At 55.9% G+C, this 19,075-nt stretch overlaps 6 protein-coding genes across 6 annotated transcripts; 3 read left to right on the forward strand and 3 right to left on the reverse strand.

Moving 5' to 3' along the window:
• Nucleotides 1-359: 359 nt before the first annotated feature.
• Nucleotides 360-1,541, reverse strand: BZA05DRAFT_476604 (uncharacterized protein). Its single transcript, XM_051488258.1, has 3 exons — nt 1,171-1,541; nt 563-1,104; nt 360-498 (listed from the first exon to the last, which is right to left on the reverse strand). The coding sequence occupies exons 1-3, from the start codon at nt 1,359-1,361 to the stop codon at nt 476-478; spliced, it is 756 nt and encodes a 251-aa protein (XP_051336404.1). The 5' UTR covers nt 1,362-1,541; the 3' UTR covers nt 360-475.
• Nucleotides 1,542-2,560: 1,019 nt separating this feature from the next.
• Nucleotides 2,561-5,599, reverse strand: BZA05DRAFT_459274 (actin interacting protein 3-domain-containing protein; the record flags this gene model as incomplete). The annotated part of the gene is made up of 2 exons (XM_051487631.1): nt 2,561-5,409; nt 5,531-5,599. 2 exons carry the CDS (start codon nt 5,597-5,599, stop codon nt 2,596-2,598), a joined length of 2,883 nt encoding a protein of 960 aa, XP_051336405.1. The 3' UTR covers nt 2,561-2,595.
• Nucleotides 5,600-7,539: 1,940 nt separating this feature from the next.
• BZA05DRAFT_408546 (uncharacterized protein) lies at nt 7,540-12,832 on the forward strand. The gene is made up of 6 exons (XM_051484719.1): nt 7,540-8,180; nt 8,630-8,831; nt 8,970-9,246; nt 9,323-9,695; nt 9,775-11,876; nt 12,309-12,832. Exons 1-6 carry the CDS (start codon nt 8,011-8,013, stop codon nt 12,545-12,547), a joined length of 3,363 nt encoding a protein of 1,120 aa, XP_051336406.1. The 5' UTR covers nt 7,540-8,010; the 3' UTR covers nt 12,548-12,832.
• A 1,037-nt stretch (nt 12,833-13,869) lies between these two features.
• On the reverse strand, nt 13,870-16,408 carry BZA05DRAFT_150782 (uncharacterized protein). Its single transcript, XM_051479004.1, has 4 exons — nt 15,937-16,408; nt 15,834-15,873; nt 14,817-15,778; nt 13,870-14,764 (listed from the first exon to the last, which is right to left on the reverse strand). The coding sequence occupies exons 1-4, from the start codon at nt 15,992-15,994 to the stop codon at nt 13,962-13,964; spliced, it is 1,863 nt and encodes a 620-aa protein (XP_051336407.1). The 5' UTR covers nt 15,995-16,408; the 3' UTR covers nt 13,870-13,961.
• A 95-nt stretch (nt 16,409-16,503) lies between these two features.
• On the forward strand, nt 16,504-17,061 carry BZA05DRAFT_342504 (DASH complex subunit Dad2-domain-containing protein; the record flags this gene model as incomplete). The annotated part of the gene is made up of 3 exons (XM_051481032.1): nt 16,504-16,744; nt 16,803-16,862; nt 16,916-17,061. 3 exons carry the CDS (start codon nt 16,504-16,506, stop codon nt 17,059-17,061), a joined length of 447 nt encoding a protein of 148 aa, XP_051336408.1.
• A 66-nt stretch (nt 17,062-17,127) lies between these two features.
• Nucleotides 17,128-18,277, forward strand: BZA05DRAFT_459286 (PITH domain-containing protein; the record flags this gene model as incomplete). Its single annotated transcript, XM_051487632.1, has 3 exons — nt 17,128-17,556; nt 17,623-17,806; nt 17,866-18,277. Exons 1-3 carry the CDS (start codon nt 17,463-17,465, stop codon nt 18,275-18,277), a joined length of 690 nt encoding a protein of 229 aa, XP_051336409.1. The 5' UTR covers nt 17,128-17,462.
• Between the last annotated feature and the right edge of the window lie 798 nt (nt 18,278-19,075).

Genomic DNA, 19,075 nt, shown 5'->3' on the forward strand with positions numbered 1-19,075 from the left:
AAGTACGAACGAACGTCCGTGGGTTTTTTCATTCATCATTCGATTTGGGGACTTAGGATGCGTGGGTATGGGACTGCTGGTGATGGCTCTTCAACAGCGCTCCAGCCCCCAGCTTCCGGCCTCCAGCGGCTGGTAACTGATACCTACTATACTATACTGCCGTCAGACTTGCCGTGTTTTCACCATCACACAACGACGTCGTTCTGAGTGTATATACTCATTAGGTCCAAGGCTGCGTGGCTTCCTCCAGAACCTACCAGTTCGTCGTGACCAGCCGTCGAGGCAGTTGTGAAGAAGTGGCTAAGCTATCTACTATAGAAGGCGGTCAGTGCCTACCTATCTCACAAAGGAAAATCAATCGGGCATCCGTGTAGGATTTTGTGTTCGAACTTGGATATCATATGTACGGATCGTTACGGCTATAAGAACATTCTCGTCACCACCTCCCCCCCCATTGATCTCCACTGACCTGCATCTAATGATTGAACTGCCCACCATCTGGTACGCACCAACCATCAGCTCTCGTCCTCGCCTCGCCCATTCATCACGGGAAGGCACTCACCTATCCTGACCGCCGCGCCAGTGACCGTATCCGCCTTCGCCAGGAACACAAACGCCTCAGCGCAATCCTCGACGGTGGCCAACTTCTTCAACCCGGCGTTCTCGGTGGCCATCTTAATCTTCTCCTCGCCGAACCCCATGCCCCACTCGGTGAGCAGGAGCCCTGGCTGAATGGCATTAACGCGGACCTTCGGGCCCTGGGTGGCAGCGAGACACTTCATGAGATGCAGTCCCGCGGCCTTCGAGACGGCGTAAGCCATACTACTTCCGGTAGTATTAGTCGCCGCGGCGGACGAGGTGACCAGCAGTGCGCCGCCCTCGGGGTTGGCATTGAACGTGGGCAGCGCCGCCTGCAGCAGGAACAGGTTCGCTTTCACGTTGATGGCGTAGCAGCGGTCCCAGTCCTCGCTCGAAACCCCGGAGACGTCAGAGAATACGCACTTCCTCGTCCACCCCGCGTTGGAGATTATCACGTCGAGCCCGCCGAGCGCAGCGAGGGTCGCTACAACAAGTCCATGACACTCCTTTTCAATCGCCATATCCCTACCCTCCGAGTCGCATCAGCCCACGCCCACACCCACCTATACACTCCCTTGAAGGTAGACGTACGCTTGAATCGCCACCGCCTTGACACCGTACTTCGCGGCCAGCTCGGCGGCTAGCGCCTCGGCCGCGGCAGAGGAGGAGACATAGTTTATCACGACGTTTGCGCCCTCGCGGGCGAAGCGCTCGGCCGTCACTGCGCCGAGCCCGCGCGAGCCGCCCGTGATCAGGATGTTGCGGGATTTGAGGTCGTACATGTTGCTGCTGCGGTGGAATTGAGGGGGATGTAGGATGTGGGGGTGTGGGGGATGGTGGAGTGTGGAGGGGAGTGTGGGGGATGGAGGCGGGAAGGCGGGAGGGCTGGATATAAGTATAGCCGGCGGGGGACAGTGGTGGTGGAGGTTGTGGAGGTGCTGGTGGGGGATATAACCAAGGTGACACCGATCTCGGATCGAGAGCTGTGCCTGCCTGCCGCCGCCCCGCATTTGTTTGCCAGGGTATGACGACTTCTATATCCGTTTCAACTCCGGAGTCTGCATATGCGATACCCAGGTACATATTGCCCGCCGGAGAGAAACGTTTAGCCAAAGGCAATGCATGCTGATAAGAAACGTGGAAGACAGATATCAACATCACAGATGCCCCCATACCCCATACCTGGTTTACAGCTTTCACATGAGAGATGTGAATGATGATATTAACCCGAGATCAGTACGTACTTCTTGCTCGACCTCGGCCAAGAATTTCAGCCTGAAGACCCCGGAGCGAGTGATATCGCGGGTAACTACTTAGGTAACCTCTCCAGAATTCATGGGCACATCGTCCTCTTGCTGGTACTATCAGTGCTCCACATATGTCACCCTTATCGAATCCCGGACTTGAGCCCCGAGGGTATACGGTATCACATAATTGCCATGCAACACCCGAGTTCCATGGGACGGGTTATCGTTCGGACGAGATTATCACCGCCGATTATTGTTGTTGTTGGAACACCTCAACCATGCCATTGACCATTCACCATTCACCATGCCTCATGCCCAAACACCCCACGCCCCACGCTCCCCTCTATCAAAGTACCAACACGAGAACATAGTAAAACCAGAGGAAGTCGCCATTATGCCCCAGCCCCAGCCCAAGCCCAATCCCAAGCCCTCCCTCCTAAAGCGCTCCCTCCTAAAGCGCCCCCAAGCGCCCCACTCCTACCACGAAATAGCAACAGTGCATTGTATCGTATCTTCGGCATATCCCAAAACCACATCGCATCCCATCCCATCCTATCCTCACGCACGCTCCCTTCCCCCACCCGCCCCCCAAAACAAGACAGCAAGCAAGCAAAACACCTATACGCCCGCCTCCGGAAAAAAAAAGAAAAAAAAACGTAAACTACAGCAGAGACAGAGTATGTGGAGTAAAGTAGAGTAAAACCAGCAAGAGAAGAGAAAACAGCAAAGAAAACCCCGCAAGAAGACCATCTACCCCACAATTAGCCAGTTAGGTGTGCCCATTGACCTTCTCCTTCTCCTTGCCCGCATCCTCTGCCACAGCCTCCGGTACCGTCTCCGCCGCCGCCACCTCTGTCGCAGCCTCCGACTCGCTATCCGATTCCTCATCATCGTCGTCCTCTTCGTCGTCGGACTCCTCCTCCTCAGACTCCGCCGCGTCCATCTTCTGCTTCAGCTCCCAAATATCTTTCCTCGCCTGCTCCTCGCGGGCAATGCGGAGCCTTTCGGCCTCCTCGACACCGCCGGTCTTGCGCAGCTTATTTTCCTCAACGAAAGCGCCCAGCTCCTTCTGGAAAGCGGGGACGCGGCCCTCGAGTTCCTTCTGGCGGGCCTTCTCTGCACGCTCGATGGCTTCGAGGCGGCTCTCGTGGTTCGGCTGGAGGGCGCGGACTTCGCTCAGGACGCTGACTTTCGCCTCCGTCGGGTTGAGCGGGTCGTCAAGGACACCCGGAAAGCCCCTGGGGCCCGCGTTGCGCGCGCCAGCGGCGTTCGCCTTGAGTTGCTGCTCCGAACACTGCTCGACTAGCACGAAGGTTTGCGACGCCTTCTCCAGGTCGTCCTCCAGATCATTAATCAGGTTCTCTTGCATGCTGAAGAATTCCTGTTCCTCACAGACGACTTCGAGTTCCCTTTCCCAGACCCGGCGGAAGAGTGGCTTTTCACGCTTAATGTAGTCGGCCATCTTCTTAAGTTCGGCCTTTGCCATTGCGAGCTCTTTCGATACGGCTTCGAGTTGGCGCGGCAGCGGACGAACGCCACGGAGAACGACGTCCTTACGGAGGTCCTCGACTGTGTCTTGGAGGTCATCGACGCGGGTGACGAGGTTGTCAGCGTCGCCGCCGAGAACGGCTTTGCCCTTTTCGACGTAGACGCGGCCCTCGTTGCCGCTGGTGACGGCTTTGGCGGCGACTTGCTTGACCGCGGTGGCCTTGGTCTTGACGGTGTTCATGGACGTGTTCATGTCGGCGACGAACGTGGAAAACACTTGACGTAGCACGGCCAAATCCCTCCGTATGTCCCTCACTTCATTGAGCTTTGTAGCTGCGTCTCCTGGCGAAAGAACGTTGTTGGCTGCAGCCGCAGGAGACTTCGAAGCGGCCGTGGCGGCGGCGGGAGTAGGAGCTGGTGGTGGCACTACTATTGGCGGCGCAACGGAAAGTTCCGCAATCTTTTTGGCGGCCTCCTCCTGCCTCTCCGCGACGCGAGTCATCTGTAGTCCCTGTTGTTCCACGGAACCGGCCAAGTTCACCACGATCTTCTTGAGTCCCTCGAGCCCATCGTCGATATGCCGCTTCACCTCGTCCAGAACCTCGACATTGAGACAGAGCACGGAGCGGTCCTTGACATCTTGTAGATCCTCAAGCTCGTAGCGCACGCCGGAAACCGGATCTTGCAGATAAATCTCCGGAAAATCATCTCCCGATGGCGGATTGTAGTTGAATTTCGAGATGAAGAGAAGTCGCAGAGATGTCAACGATAGCTCGTCCAGATTATCCGGCAGGGCAACCTTCTTGATCGATCGGCCCAACTGGAGGAACAGTGTGGTTTCCGAAGGCGTATTGCTCCGTTGCTCCGGCGAAGCGACGGCTGCCATCCCATTCATGACGGAGTCTCCGGTGGCGGATGACGGATACACAGCGACTGGCGAGTTGACATTGGTATCGATCTGGATATCCGGCCTCTCGGGTTTCCTAGCGAAAGCTGGGCCAACTGATTCGTCGGGAGTCTGTGCGACCGGCGACGGGGCTGCCTCGAAATCCTTTTCTTCGGATATCCGGCGGGGATTTGTCGCTGGCGACTGGTCCTTTTTCGATCTTATCGATCTGGCCCTGCCCGAGTGACGCTTCTGCACCGCATCCATCGACTCTCGGTTCCGAGGAATCACCGATGGATCCCGAGTTGGCAGCACCGGGACGTCGCTCGCCGACTTTCCCGACAGCTTGGCGATCTGGTAGGCCTCGTACCGGCGCGACGCTCTCCGCTCCAGCGAGGAATGCTGCTGAAGGGCTGCCAGCGCATCCTGGGTGGGCGGCGTGGGCGGTGGGGGCAGGATTGTGTAGACCGGGCTCGGCGGCTCCGGCTCCGCTATCTGGGGAGGATTGTCGGAAGTAGGATAAGGCGGTGTATTATCTTGCGCCGGCGGAGGAGGACCAACCGTAGACCCCTGAGAAGAGGAAACCGATGTGCTGTGCTGATGGGAGCTTCGCGAGCCAGTTGTCGACATTGAGCCACGCACCGATCCGGAAGGTGGCATTGCTGGTTGGGTGAGTGGTGAGTTTCGTTGGGTGTTCCCCCCTGGCAGCGATGAAGTTCTCGGCGGCGTCATCTCCTGCTGCTCAGCACTCGAACCACTAGCATCGCCGCCGCCCCCGCCGCTCGTTCGTGCCGAAGACGCAAGCGAGCTACTGGAACCTCTCGTGGCGCCCCCCGAGCTGCCCTCACCAATCTCCCTCGACTGCTTTTGACGTAGCTTCTGTTGCTTCCGCTTGAGACCGTGTAGTAGGTTGATGATAATCTCCCGTATGCGCGGGAGGTACACATCCAAACTCTGCGGACTCGCATCCTGGCTCAGGGTATTCTCCAATATCGAGCGAAGAGAATCCGGCACATTCCCTAGATCTGCGGTCTCGACACCGATGGCGGTAAAAGCCCTGCAAGCGATGTTGAACTCGGACCCGAGTCGCACGTACACATCCGACACCTCCGCTTCCGTTGCCTGCTGGCGGGACCACGCCGTGAGGGTTTCGAGGAGCTGCTTGGTAGCCACGAGCAGATGCGTAACGGATTTCTCTATTGTAGACAACTATCGGATGGAATGTTAGTGACAGGGCGAGAGAAGCGACGAAGTGAGGGAAGCGAAGCGACGGAAGCCACAGCGGGTATTGCCGTGCGAGGGACAGATGGAATGTTCAGTCACCACCCACATTGACCTGGTTCCTGTGCCTCGGGCTTCGACTGGCCGAGCCGGAAGAGTTTCTAGACGCTGCCGACATCGAAGGATTTGCGGAGGAAGAGGTGGACGCGGATGACGCGGAGGGAGCAATTCTTGAGGACGGGGGGCGATGGTATGAGGTGTGTTGCATAACTTGCAAGGTGGTTGGCTGTTGGGGTGGGTTTGAGTCGGACGGGTAGCTGTGTGGCACCGCCGAGTGAGGGGAGGGAGGAAGCGTGTGTGAGGAAGCCCAAGTTTGGGATGTTTACAGTGTCGCGTGGAGACCGAAGAATGCTCAGTATCCGCAGTCGCGGTAAGGCACCTTGGTTTACAGGAAGTAGTAACAGAGGTGGTGGTGGGGGCAGAGAGGAGAATATGATGGTGGTTGGTGATGAAGATGGACTGGGGAGGAGTGAGATCGGAGTGGGTTGCGCCCGCGGACGATTCAGCCGCTTGATGTTGTACGAGTTTGTTACTAGTAACTACTGGACCCCGGCCCCGCTCTCTTTTCCCCCACCCGCAACTTCAGCTGTTGCTTGTCGTGCACTACCCGTATATAGCGTAGTAGCGAGCAGTATCACGAGGCCCCAAAACCATACGACCTTTGAGAAGGAGTCGATCAATACGAGTAAAAGCCTAGAAGGGCTCTGGAAACATCATCGGATCAAAAGTTGGGATATGATTATGCACCGGTATGTACATACTTGGCAGTAATGTCATGGGGGAAAGTTGAGGGCCAAGAAAAGGGCAAAGTGAAGGGCAAAGGGCAAAGTTAAGGGCAAAGTTAGTTCAGAGCAAAGTTTAGCGCAGAAGGTCCCTTGTACCGCATGCAGACCTGTGGGCGATATCTAGGTAAACTTGAGCTGAGTCTGAAGATTATCTACGCTCTGCTTGCTCGCCCTGCACAGCACTGCAGAGCACTGTATACTGCATCTTGATATACAGCCAGGACAAAGAAGACAGCCCTCCTACAGACATGCGTAGCCCACCTCGAAAAGTCAGCCCCGGTTTGGCGTGCGCACTGAGCGGGAAGACAGAGGACATCTAGGTAATCTTGAGGCTGAGCACAACTGGCAGCAACCGTAATGTTGGACGATTGGTTTGTTCCGCTTGCTTGCTATCCCAGCAGGCTCGATAAGACCAGCTCTGCGGTTCTCGCCGGTCGACTTCGCATCGTATGTAGCATTTTACATAACTAAACCTCTGGCGGGGCCATTCAACGACAGAACCGCTTTACTCTCCTGTTACACTCCGGCCCCTCCAAGACGGAATCAGGCAGCTGGTGGCTGCTTAATGAGGATATATTCGGGCTTTGAGGCTTGCACTTCCAACGTCTGGCGTAAGTACTTGCCTGGATACCTTTGTACACAGGTATGTGAACTAGCCGGTCTTTAACGGGGCAGTACATGAGGAAGAGCATCTGGATATCGTGTGGCTACCTACATCGAGCTCGAATGTCCAGAACTCGGAGACCTGCTTCGAAGGGCAAGTAAGTACTTGGGTACGGTAGACAGCGAGGCGGATACTCCATCAGCAGGACCGCTTATCCCTCCATGTACATACCGTTTCCAAAACGTTTAAATAGGGCGGTTCGTTTGCCAATGGCCTGTTTGCTGGAAGTAAGTACAATACTTGTGTAGAAATCTTCAACGAATGAGAGGAGAGTGCGAATACCTGTACATTAGATGGGTACATACCTCTGGTGTCGGCTCCAATCAGCGTGGAGGAAGCCATCCCCCACCGACCGAGTTCTGCTCGGCCTTTCCCATGGTGACTTATGGGATTTTTAACCTCTGTATTCCTGCGGAAACCCAGAAGCCACCCAGTCCGGTCGCTGTTGGAAATGTGACGGCTGAATCCACGTTTCTCTCTTCCTCGCAGTCCGAACGAGTGTATGTGATTCGTAGGGCAAGGCAGCGTATGCGAAACTGCGAGACGTTATAGTGAGTTCATGCACACGCACGAGCAGCGCAAGCATGAGTGGCCGTCGCAGCCCCCACTACAAGCTGCTGCCGCACACAGCAGCCAGGAAGACTGCCAGCCAGCCAGCCAGAAAGAGAGCTGCTGTTGCTGCTGCTTGCGCTTGGAGGTTGCTGGGCTTGCCTGCTTTCTTTTTTCCCGACAATGCTACTTTCACTCTAGCGAGTTGCACTGGCGCCCTCCCGAACGACATCAAACCACTCCATCGTCCTTCCACCTCACGACGACGAACGCTTCCACTCCATCCCAATCGCCCCTCTCTAGCCGCCAACTCTTCCTCCTCCACCAAACCCTCGTCGAGTCCTCCTTCACGATCGCCTTCGCAACCTCTGCAACCTCTGCTTGCACCACCCCTCCGCAACCTCTCCCACCCACCCCCCCGCACACTCCTCCCTCCCCGCGCTCTCTCCAAAGACGACAATCCTGTCGGACTTGCGCCCGGTTGTTTGATCTCACCTCGACGTCCGCATACTCTCCTTTACCTCTTAGAACATGGCGACAGCTACCTCGGCGGTAGCGAGTCCCGCTGCGCCTGCAAATACAGCTTCGAATCCAGCTGGCCGACCGCAGCTGAAGGGCTCGATAGGCGGGAACGCTGGCAACAGTAACCACAACAACAACCGGAGATCGACCCAATCGCCCATCGACGGCGGTCAACAGAGGTGAGTCTGCTGGTGTGATGATTAAACTCTTGGATTTTTTTTTTGGTTATCGTTGCTGGGCGGTTGCTCTGGCTGGACTCGTGTCACTTTCTGCCCATCGTAACTTCTTTCTTTGTGGAGGAGAGAGAGAGAGACAGCCAGGTGCAGAGCAAAGCAAAAGCCCCAAAAGCTGTACTTGGTGTTGTGGCTGGCTCGCTTTATCTACTCTACCTACCACGCTGCCGCACGCTACAACGCTACGTTAAAGTTGTTACCGCAACTAGTATAGTAGATCTAACCTACACTACACACCACCACCCCCCCTCCAATCCGCTACCTCACCCTTCATTTCTTTCTCCCATCCCCGCCAATCGTAGCCTTCCTTCCCAAGGGCAATGCTTCAGCTTCATACACGCTGAACATTCCATCTTTACCAGCCTCTTCTCGGCCACAGTCGCTGACATGTACAGGCGTAACTCTTCTCACAAGGGCTGGCAGTCGAATGCTGGCCAGCAAAAGTACAACGGCTCCCCGGCCCCTACTGCTTCGTCCTCGCCTACACCCGGTCAAGCTATGAAATCACGGACAGCATCTTCCTCCGCTCACGGCGAGTCGGACACCCACGACAAGCATATGCATGACCGGACACTGTTCCTTCTCACCAGACTCCTCGTAAGCTTTCTCCCCCCACCAACCCGCCGTCTGCTCAATCTGCTGCTTCAATCCGGATCGATGGATAGACTCCAGGCCTGATGGACAGACTTCAATCAGCTGGTAGCTCGAATATCCTGACAGACGTGCGAACTCTAGGGCAAAGAAGTCACCGTTACCGTAAAATCCGGCGCTCAATACACGGGTATCTTGGTTGGTGCGGATCCTCGAAACCAGGATATCGGTGTTTCTCTCAAGTCGGTGAAGCTGCTCAAAGCTGCCCCCGGAGACCACGAAGAGAAAACCAAAGACGGCGAATACATCGGTGGAAGCAAGGAGAGGGCGATGGTCTTTGAACCGAAAGATGTGGTGGACATCGCGGCGCAAAAGGTTGTTTTCGAGGTGGAGGTACCGCACGCGCCGACGCTCCAGAATGGTATGGTTCACCCAAGTTCAGACTGAGCAGTAGCTCTCCTCGGAGCATCGTTTTCTAACGGTTATCCGATTCACAGGGGCCTCAGGTGGATTCAAGACGGATACCGATATTTCGGCGAGTACAGTACCCCGCGCTACAAAGGAACTGCACAGATGGCAGCCGGATGAAACTGTAGGAGGTGGGCTCAGTCTGGAGGAACCAAACGCCGAATCCGGTCAAGGCTGGAACCAGTTCGAGGCCAATGAGCGCCTTTTCGGCGTCAAGTCCAATTTCGATGAAGACATCTACACCACCCAGGTGGATCGGGATCATCCGGAATACCAACGTCGCGCTGCAGAGGCCGCTCGAATCGCAGCTGAGATTGAGGGAGCCGGTTCCCTGAATGCACACATTGCCGAAGAGAGAGGAATTGCTGCGGTTGACGACAGTGGAATGGACGAGGAGGATAAGTAAGTTCATGTTCTCATCCTCCCACTACCACCCCTTTCGATCAATCGATCGTGCTGACTGGTGGACCGCCCGAAACAGATACAGTGGTGTTCAGCGAACCGTTCCCGTCGCGAATAACAATCCCAACAAGTACACACCGCCTGCACGTCGAGCTCCCTCCGCGCAATCTACTGTTCCCGGTGGAGCTCTGCAAGATCCAGCCATCATCGCCGCACAGCTGGCACGCCCTGAAACGTCGCAACCGCAACAGAAGTCCCAATCAGCCCAGGCCACTCCTGCTGCCCAGCCCGGTCAACCAGCGAAGCCTTCGGAAGAGGGAGCTGCCAAATCAAGTGGAAGGCCTGGTTTGCCTGAGATTATCACGCCCAAGCGAAACCTACTCTCCGGCAGCCCCAGCCTCGGTAAACAAGGCGAGACGCCTGCGATAGAGAAGGCTCTGAACGAAAATTTCAAGAATTTCGTATTGGTGGAGAAAGGCAGAGTCAAGAAGAGGCAGGCTGACATGGCCCACCGTGATCGGGAATCAAAGCTTAGAGAGCTAAAGAAGTTCTCGGAGAATTTCACTCTGAAAACGGCTGTTCCTACCGACCTGGTCCCCATCCTGACGAAGGATAAGGCGAAACAGGCTGAGATCCTGGAGAAGACAAAAGCAGCTGCCGCCAAGGCTGCCACCGGTGGTGCCGGTACCCAGGCTGCTCCTTCGAGCGCTGGTACGCAGAGCACGACTTCTGGCCCCCAGGGCGCATCTGGGGCTGGGAAAGTCCCCCCGCCAAATAGCTTTGCTGCCAAGGATCCGGAGCGTTTTAGACGTGAGACATCAGCCCTTCTCCAGAATTTCCCGAAGTATACCCCAGCAGCTACAACCGGGTTAGCCCAGAATGTCCGTCGTGTGCAACAAGACAAGAACCTGCCGGTACGGCCTCCTATGCCTGTGGCGGAACAGCATCGTCAACACCAGCAATTCCCACCTACTGGACCTGCGGCATCGAACCAGGCGCAATCCGCGGCGACTGGCCAGCAGCAGCAGCATCAACAGCATCAACAGCATCAACAGCACCAGCAGCATCAGCAACACCCGAGCGCCGCAAAGCGACTGAATGTGAATGCTCGGCCGTTTGAGTTTAGACCGAACCCTAGTGCAGCGACCTTCACGCCTACGTTTGGCGGACAGTCCACCAATGCAACTCCTAGCCCTACGTCTTCGGCCAACCATGCGAATCCCAATCCCAACGTTGCATCCAGAGCTACAAGTCCCTCTCTTTTCTTTGGTAATAAAAGACTGAAGACCGACAAGGAGAGGCCTTCCATTAAGAATAACTTCAACCCATTCGAGAAGATGAAGAAGGCCAAGGCCAATACCCCTGCACCCAGCTACGTGGAGCCCGCTGGCAATGCGAACGATTACATTGATATGCCATGGTTCACGACGCCGACATGGCCTACGGCAGACGCAAACAAGGACAAGTCGTACAAAACCATGTTTGCCATCAAGGTTGAAATTGACCAGAGCGCCGTTCACTCGCCCCAGCCGCCGCACATGATGCCACCGCAGCCACACCATCCTCAGATGGCACATATGCCGCACATCAACCATCCGCCCCACGTGCCTCACCAACCACACCCTGGACAGATGCAGCAGCATCTTGGGATCCCCCAGCATTACGAACAGGACGCCCATCTCAGGCAAATAACATCACCTTCTGTGATACCCTCGCCGAGTCTCCACACTGTAGCGATGGTTCCTTACCAATCACCGGTACCCCCCCCGTCGCAAATGGCTATGTACCCTGGCCAGCAAGGTGCAATGGGACAGTATCCTGGCGCTCCCGGAGGTCCGCAATTTGGCGGATACTACAATAATGGTTTCAGAGGAGCCGCAGGCAACCCGATGATGATGCATGGTCCCCAACCGGTCCCGTATCCAGCTGGGCAGATGGGCGGTCAGTTCGCGCAACACCCGCCGATGTACGGCTCGCCCCAGCAGCCGCAGGCGTATATGAACGGGCCACCTCCGCCAACCTCCCAAGGATTCCCTAGCCCCGGAAGGCCGGCGCCGACGATGATGATGCATCAAGGCTCCTCTCAGGGAACGCCGGGAGGAGCCCAGATGATGCCCTACGGCATGCAGCCTGGACAAGGCGGACCGATGTACAACGCCCAAGGCCAACAGCCGCAGCAAAGTGAGTTACCCCCAACAGGCCCAGCTTGGTTGCCCCCGCGTTCTCAGTCCACTGTTCCCTACTCCATCTCCTCCCCCCGCGCACGCTACAGCCACATGTCTGGCCAGCCCTCTGTTCCTGCTGCTCCTGGTACTCCCTTGCTTTCTCCTGCTCTGGCCGCCTTCGCATCACCCACTTTGGCGCCTGTCCCTGGCTTTTCGTCGCAACCTCTCCAAAGGAGTCAGACAGCCAACAAGGCTCTGGATGAGAGTCGAGGGGTTGGCCGTGGAAGGGGCGGTAAGGGTTACCATGGTGGCTATAGCGGCAACGGAGGGGGCCGGGGAGGCCGGGGTGGAAACATGAACAACGCAGGTCCAATGCCTCACGTGCCCGGACGTCCGCAGGACAATACTTTGGTGGACACATATTCTAACGAGGGGTCAATGAATACAGTGGGAATGATGCGTGGCCAGCCACTACCGCCGCACCAGAACGGGCCACCGCCGCCTCAGTACTACCACGGTCCTCAAGGCCACTACCCCAACAACCGGGGTAACTACGGTGGACCGTCGAACGGACCTCCTCCCCAGCAACAGCAGCAGCAACAGATGGCGCCGCCGCCACAGCCACAGCCACAGCAGCAGCCACCCCAACAACAGCAGACTGTTGAAGCCGGCGAGGACGGTAAATAAGAGGGACAGCACAGGGCGGGTGGAGTGTCTTTCGGTGTGCACGACGGGGAGAAATAGGAAAGGGTAGGGGGAGGAGAGAAGGACTGGAAGAAAGAGGATGACAGATGGGACTCTGGTGGAGTAGGAGGCGTATGTGCGGGGGTCAATTCCATTTTTTTTTACTGTTCCTTCCCTTTCTCTGGTGTCTGTCTGAACTTTTTTTCTTCTTCTGTTTCTCTCCCACCGGACTTGGCTTTCTTCTTCTCTCTTATGTGTGCATACTCTGTGGGTGTGGGTGGGAGGGGAGGTTGGGGGCCGGGGCGTTGGTTTGTCTTGCTTCCGCTCGCTCATCTCTCTACTATTTTCCGTCGTTTCTAGGGTTCTGGTATTTTTCTACTGTGGATGGGATGGGATGGATGGGATGGATGATGAGTGTATGCGAATGTGACGGTCGACTGTGATGATTCCCGATGATCATGATGGGATGGGAAGGATATCATTGGAGAACAGGATTGGATTGATTGAATGAGTGATGTGATGATGGCATGGGATGGGATGTGATGATTGCATGGGATGTGATAGGATGTGATAGGTTGGTGAAATGCGATGGGTGATATACCTACTTACATACTCTAAGTGGTTGCTTTTTCACGGAAGTAGGAACGATTGAACCTCCCCCGGGTTTTGAAGTAAATGATGCGTTTAAGTAGACGATGCTGGGGCACCAGACCAGGACGGGCTGTTTGGGTACCTACGGTTTCGGGACGGGTAGTGTAATTGATGAAATCGAGAGAAGAGGCTGAGGGATCTACCTAGGCCGCTCCCACGTGTATAGTATAGTAGATGGGGCTCCCCCCAACGAACGCTGCGAAATCTAATGGTCAGTTCTACCATGTCGGACGATCGTGGCCTACTGGAGAATTACGCCCGTCGACTTGTCCCCAACTACCTCCGTCGTGGCTAGGAGTACGGAGTTTGATACAATGCCATGCCCCGAACATGCGCATGAGACTTCACTAGTATTTCACTTTACAGCCGAGACGACGACGAGTCTTGAGATTGAGATGAGTGATCCAATATGACTACATACTCCCGATCCGCTGCTCCCAGCCGTCGATTCACGCCCACGATCCCAGCACTTCCGAAACGCAATCCAAGAAAGAAAGTCAAGGCAAGTAGAGCAAAAAGCAAAGAAATTCGTCAGGGCACGAGAGGGTATGTTGTAGTACAATGGGTCCGACGTCGTCACCATCTAAACAAAGCCAAAGGGGTATAAACGAAATCTCCAACCCCACCTCCAACAGGTAGGTACACCATTCACCATTCATCGCCCAAAAACTAGACAAAACAGACAAACAAAAAAACAGAGAATAGACGAGAAACATCCGGCCAAAACTCCCCCACCAACAGCAAAACAACCAAAAGAGAGAGAAAATCAAGTCATAGCACTCTGCCGTCTCGCCCTGACATGTGTCCGTTCGTCGCCTGCGGCGCTCGCACGCCTAGCGCGAGCAGCATCGATTCGGCGACGTCTAGCCACCGCTTCGCTCTCATCTGGAGAAGCTGATCGCGAGCGGGATCTAGAGCGCGAACGGGATCGGGCGGACTGACGTCCTCGTTCAACTTCCGCTGGGTCGGGAAGGAGCGAGGTGACCAGTGCGGACGTTCGGCGCTTTCGAGCTGTGAGAAAACTCGGCTTTGCGTCGTCTTCGTCGGTGATGGAGGTGCTCGTGCGGGATTTCTTGCTGCGCTCAGGCTCCTCCGTGTCGCCGTCCGTGAGGGGCCGCGGCTTCTTGGTTGTTGTCTCGGGTTCCTGGAACGCTGGGAGGTCGTGCCAGTTTGCTTCTTCTGTATTAAAATCTGCGTCTTCGGGTTTGGTGATAGGTGTGGATGGAGTTGTGTGCTCCTTCTTGTTGGTCGATGTTCGTCGGACCTTTCCCTCACCCGTGACAGCGTCCACGAAGCCCTTCTCTTCGCGGCGGAGCTTAGTACCTAGTTTGGGCTCTGCGTAGTTGACAACCGCACGGGCCCTTCGCGAGCCGCGACCGGTGGCTGTGGAGACTACGGCGGCTGGATCGGAGTCGGGCGGTGGTGTGTCGCTGTCCCGAACGATCTTGCTGCGGTAGGTCCGAGTCGTGGTTGGTGGGGGCTTGTCGGAGATCCTCCCTTTGGCGGGGTAGTCGAACTTTTGAGGGAGGGCCTTCATAGGGGATTGGATGGGATCTGCATTTGTGCTCTCTGTGAAGTATTAGCATGCCGCTTGTCTGTGGAATAACTGGGAGGTTCTTACTGGGTCCCAAAGCTTTCCGGGCAGCTAGTGATGGTACCGCTCCACTGCTGCTGGACAACCGCTTGTGCTTGGTGGGCGCATTCTCGACATCTGTATCTGTAGCCACTTCTACATCCTCTTCCCTGGACTTTCGGATCTTCTTTGGCAGGTCGTTCTTAGTGTCGTGCTTCTCGTCCTTGTGCCGTTTCGGCTGCTCACTATCCGTCTTCCGCTTCGACACGTCCCTTTCATTGAGCTTCGAGAATTTAAAGTCAAGGCTGTCGAGCTCAGGCGAATCCAGCAAATGATCGGGATCCTTCTCGTCGAATTTCCGCTTCGGGGGTTTGCTGAGTAGCGAATTTGTAGGCTCAGGGGCAGCATCGGGGAGTACATCCGATTGTCGGATGAATTGACTGTCACGCCGCTTTCGCGATCGTGGCTCGACGTTGAACATTGGCGGTGGTGGGGCAGGGGCGTCTTGGAGTTCGGCGTCTTGGAGTTCGGCCTCCGGTTCAAGTTCGTAGTTTTCCAGCGCTGCTGTTGGGAGAAGCTCGATCTCCGCCAACCCGAAGCTGTGCCTCCTCGGTGGTTCCCTCATCAAACTGCCCCCGCGACCCAGACCCTGATCCTCCTCCTCAATGCACGGCATAGTCGGTTCCAACCCTTCACCCGCCAAATATGAGTTCCGCATCATTCTCGACTCGGAACATGGCGACCCCTCATCATCATCTCCGAACGACTCCCTGCTTCGCAATATCGGCGGATTGCTCAGCTTCTGCAACAGCACATTCATCTCCAACACCTTCGCCTGCAATTGCATCGCTGTCACTCTGTTGTCTTCGATGACCTGTATATCCTTCTCGCGGCGCTCGAGTGCGACTTCAAGGTGTAACACACGTTGCGATAGCGAGGCGTTTTCGGTCAACAGGCGAGTCTGTTCGCGTTGGAGGGCTTGGATCCGCAGGGCTTGCTCGGCGTTGGCACTATCGGACGAAGCATTAGACATGTGCATCAATAGATCTAAGAGGGAGCACGAACTTGGTGAACTCTTGATTTTGCCGTTTGAAGCGTTGCCTTACTACTGGCAGTGCTCGTCAGCAAACACTCGAATGGTGGACCATACACGTCATCGGAGACCCACAGGCATCGTAAGAATCGGAGGTGGTTGTGGGTTTTGCTCCCTCATTTAGTCGGGCCATCTCTTGGGGATCTCCTCCGCCGTCTCGCAGACGCGTATATGGTGTGGTTGGACAGCGTTTCGTCCGACGAGGTTGAGGTTTGTTGACGAGGGGGACAGCACAGCTGACGAGGGGACTTCCTCAGTGCTGACTCGCCCGGAGTGCTGCAATAACAAGCTGGAGTACTGCAGCCGTCGAGGAGAGATCGCCACCTGGGTTGCTGGGGAGGTATTGATGGTGGTTGGTGGTTGGTGGCAGGCGGTCGGTATTACTCCGTTTTGGTGTTGGGTTCCTGTACTTCTCTTTGTTTTCGAAGCGAGACGGACGAGAACCACAGAAGACGAAGGGTTTGTTGACCTTTCACCTAACACGGTTAAAGCGTTATTTTAGCAGCGCGGGACATCCGTCGTGACGGTAACGAGATAAAGAAAATCACGTGACTCGGCGAGCGCGAGAGCCACTCATCCCCGCCACAAACACAAGACACTGCATCCCACCATCATCACGATTGCCATCTCCAACACGACGATATGTCCGGCTTCCAGTCTTCACGCTACTCTATCGCTCCACATGGCCGGCAGTCCTCGCTATCGGGGTCCGGTTCATTGGGACTGGGCTCCACCGCACCACAGCCCGCCCTCGTCGCGCGCATCAACGAGAAGAAGCAAGAGCTAGAGAATCTCATTGCGCTCCGCGACCTCAGCGCAAACCTCGCGTCGCAGATGTCACAGATCGAGGAGAAGCTTTCCACGTTGACCGACGGAACAGAAGGTTAGCTACCTGCCACGCCATCCACACGAGGAACACCGTGCTGATCGCAAACACACAGCCGTCGCCGCAGTCCTCTCGAACTGGGGCGCCATCCTGCGCGCTATTTCCATGGCTTCCAGTATTTTCAGTTCCTGGCAAAGACGCTCGAGCTCTACTGATGCGTCCCTACAGCGGCGATTCCGAAACCGAAGGGCCCAGAAGACCCATTCACCGAGCGGCCCGAGACTGCCGATGACGGCTTTCCCAAGAACGAGGACGGCTTACCGATGCCTCAGACGCTCGTTAGGCTACCGATGCAAGATACAAAGGATTCGTAGTGGGAGGGTGCGGTTGGGGTACTCTATTTACTTGGGCTTGTGGGAGGCGTTTGTGGAGTTTTGGGTGTCTGGTTTCCATACATATTTTCTGCTCTGCTCTAGGAGTTTAGGTACTCTATTGTGGGGTGTAGATTATGGAGGAATTGAGTGTTTTGGGCTCACCGGCTCCGCCGAGCTGCACAGTGGCGATGGCGTGCGCGGGGCGGCAGTGTTGAATATGTGAGGTCTTTGCCAAGATGTGGGGTTATCGTTCCCGCACGGTCGGTGCTTGAAACGACCGCGTGAAACTTTGCAGCATGAAACGAGAACCTTTCTGGCACTGACATCATCCCGCAACTTACCAATCCGACCCGACACACACAACATCACGCCAACGCCAATACACAGGTAACTGGTCGGAAATGGCGCACAATCACTCCCACGGCCAGTCCTGCAATAGCGAGAGTCACGATCACGATCATGACCATAGTCATGGCGGCGAGCACACTCACGATGGTGTGTGAACGCATAACTCCCGCAAACACAGATCCTTGCGCTAATTTGGCTGTGCTCGCTCATCAGACGACTTGACGCCTGCCATCCAGTCCTCCCTCTACCAGCACATCGAGTTCGACAAGATCGTTACGTTCAACGAAGCAACGACGGGCTCCGGAAAAGCCGTCATCCAGAAGCCATGGGATCAGCGGTTGGATACTACCACAGTGCTGGAGAGTGACGCTGACGAGCAACTGTTGATTTATGTTCCGTAAGCATCCCCGCCCTCCATTGGCTGTTCACGGCTACGACCACTGACATCTCGGCCAGCTTCACCGGCGACGTCAAACTACACTCCATCCTGATTCGCGCCGACCCCTCCCCCGGCGCTCCTCGCACACTCAAACTCTTCATCAACCGCGACGACGTCGACTTCACCTCCGCCGCAGACTTGCGCGCGGTGCAGACGCTGGAGATACCGCTTCCACTCCCCGGACAGGACGTGCTCGAACTGCCGGTAAAGCGGGCGTTGTTCAATAATACGCACTCGCTCACGCTTTTCATCGAGGATAACCAGTCGGATGGCGAGGAGGATGTGACGAGCCTTAGCTTTCTCGGGTTCAAGGGCGATTTCACGCAGTTGAGAAAGGACGCCGTCGTTGCGTTCTACGAAGCTGCTGCGAATCCCGCCGATCACAAGAATCTTGTCCCCGGTGCCCAATACGGGGCCGTGGGACTCTGAAGAACAGTGGGATGGGCCGGATTGGTGTTTCTTTTTTCTCTTCCTTCTCTTCCTTTCGTTTCTTTTGTTTTCGGTGGTTTTTGATTTCGAATGGCGCGGGGCACAGTGGATGGCGTACTCTTGTTCTGCTGCTGGCACACATATCTCTGGATGGCCTACCGTACTCTTACTCTGCTGCTGGCACACAAATCTTCGGATTACATTTTCGATTGACTTTTTTTCTTTCCTTTCCTCCTAGGGAGGGGGGCGGGGCTGTTCATCCTCTGCTGGCATCGCATTGGACAGCTGCGTGTCTGCAGGACTACTCTAGTTATTCGGTTCGGTGGATCTAGTGCGTGTTCCTACCACCAGCCAGCCAACCAACAGCCATGATCATCGCCACCCGACGGTTTCGTCCAAATGTGCCTAAACCACCGAACAGCGTCACTTATCTTCACCACCACTCACATGCTCCATCCGCTGCTAGGATACTCCGTCAACCCACTCTCCGTGGGTCCGCCGAGAATAGCCCCAGTGAGCCCCCACCACCGGAAGCATCTCATTGGGAAACTCGTGCAGAACGCAACATCTGGCAGGAACGTTGTTCGTCGTGCCATGTCAGTGCGCATTCGAAGAGTCTTTTCCTCTCTCGCGGCGGCCAATCCGCCAGCAAGGCGTGGACATCGTCGATGGTGTTGCATGCGGGCGAGCGTCGGACACTGGGCATCTAGAGTGGAAAGGCAATATAAGAAGACACGCACTGTGCTCGTTCGTGTCGCCGTTATATTGCAAAACACACTTCCCAATTCACATCGATCC

This window comes from Tricharina praecox, assembly GCF_024521635.1.
Source record: "Tricharina praecox strain CBS 144465 chromosome Unknown BZA05scaffold_27, whole genome shotgun sequence".
NCBI lineage: Eukaryota > Fungi > Ascomycota > Pezizomycetes > Pezizales > Pyronemataceae > Tricharina > Tricharina praecox.

Bases quoted from the DNA above. Each gene is read 5' to 3' on its own strand.
- BZA05DRAFT_408546 (XM_051484719.1), top strand. From the start codon at position 8,011: ATGGCGACAGCTACCTCGGCGGTAGCGAGTCCCGCTGCGCCTGCAAAT. The intron at 8,181-8,629 runs GTGAGTCTGCTG...TGACATGTACAG, and splicing joins ATCGACGGCGGTCAACAGAG to GCGTAACTCTTCTCACAAGG. The intron at 9,247-9,322 runs GTATGGTTCACC...TCCGATTCACAG, and splicing joins CGCGCCGACGCTCCAGAATG to GGGCCTCAGGTGGATTCAAG.
- BZA05DRAFT_476604 (XM_051488258.1), bottom strand. From the start codon at position 1,361: ATGTACGACCTCAAATCCCGCAACATCCTGATCACGGGCGGCTCGCGC. The intron at 1,105-1,170 runs GTACGTCTACCT...CTCGGAGGGTAG, and splicing joins AAGGCGGTGGCGATTCAAGC to GGATATGGCGATTGAAAAGG. The intron at 499-562 runs GTGAGTGCCTTC...GGTGCGTACCAG, and splicing joins TGGCGCGGCGGTCAGGATAG to ATGGTGGGCAGTTCAATCAT.
- BZA05DRAFT_150782 (XM_051479004.1), bottom strand. From the start codon at position 15,994: ATGGCCCGACTAAATGAGGGAGCAAAACCCACAACCACCTCCGATTCT. The intron at 15,874-15,936 runs GTGGGTCTCCGA...CACTGCCAGTAG, and splicing joins CTCCGATTCTTACGATGCCT to TAAGGCAACGCTTCAAACGG. The intron at 14,765-14,816 runs GTAAGAACCTCC...AATACTTCACAG, and splicing joins CCGGAAAGCTTTGGGACCCA to AGAGCACAAATGCAGATCCC.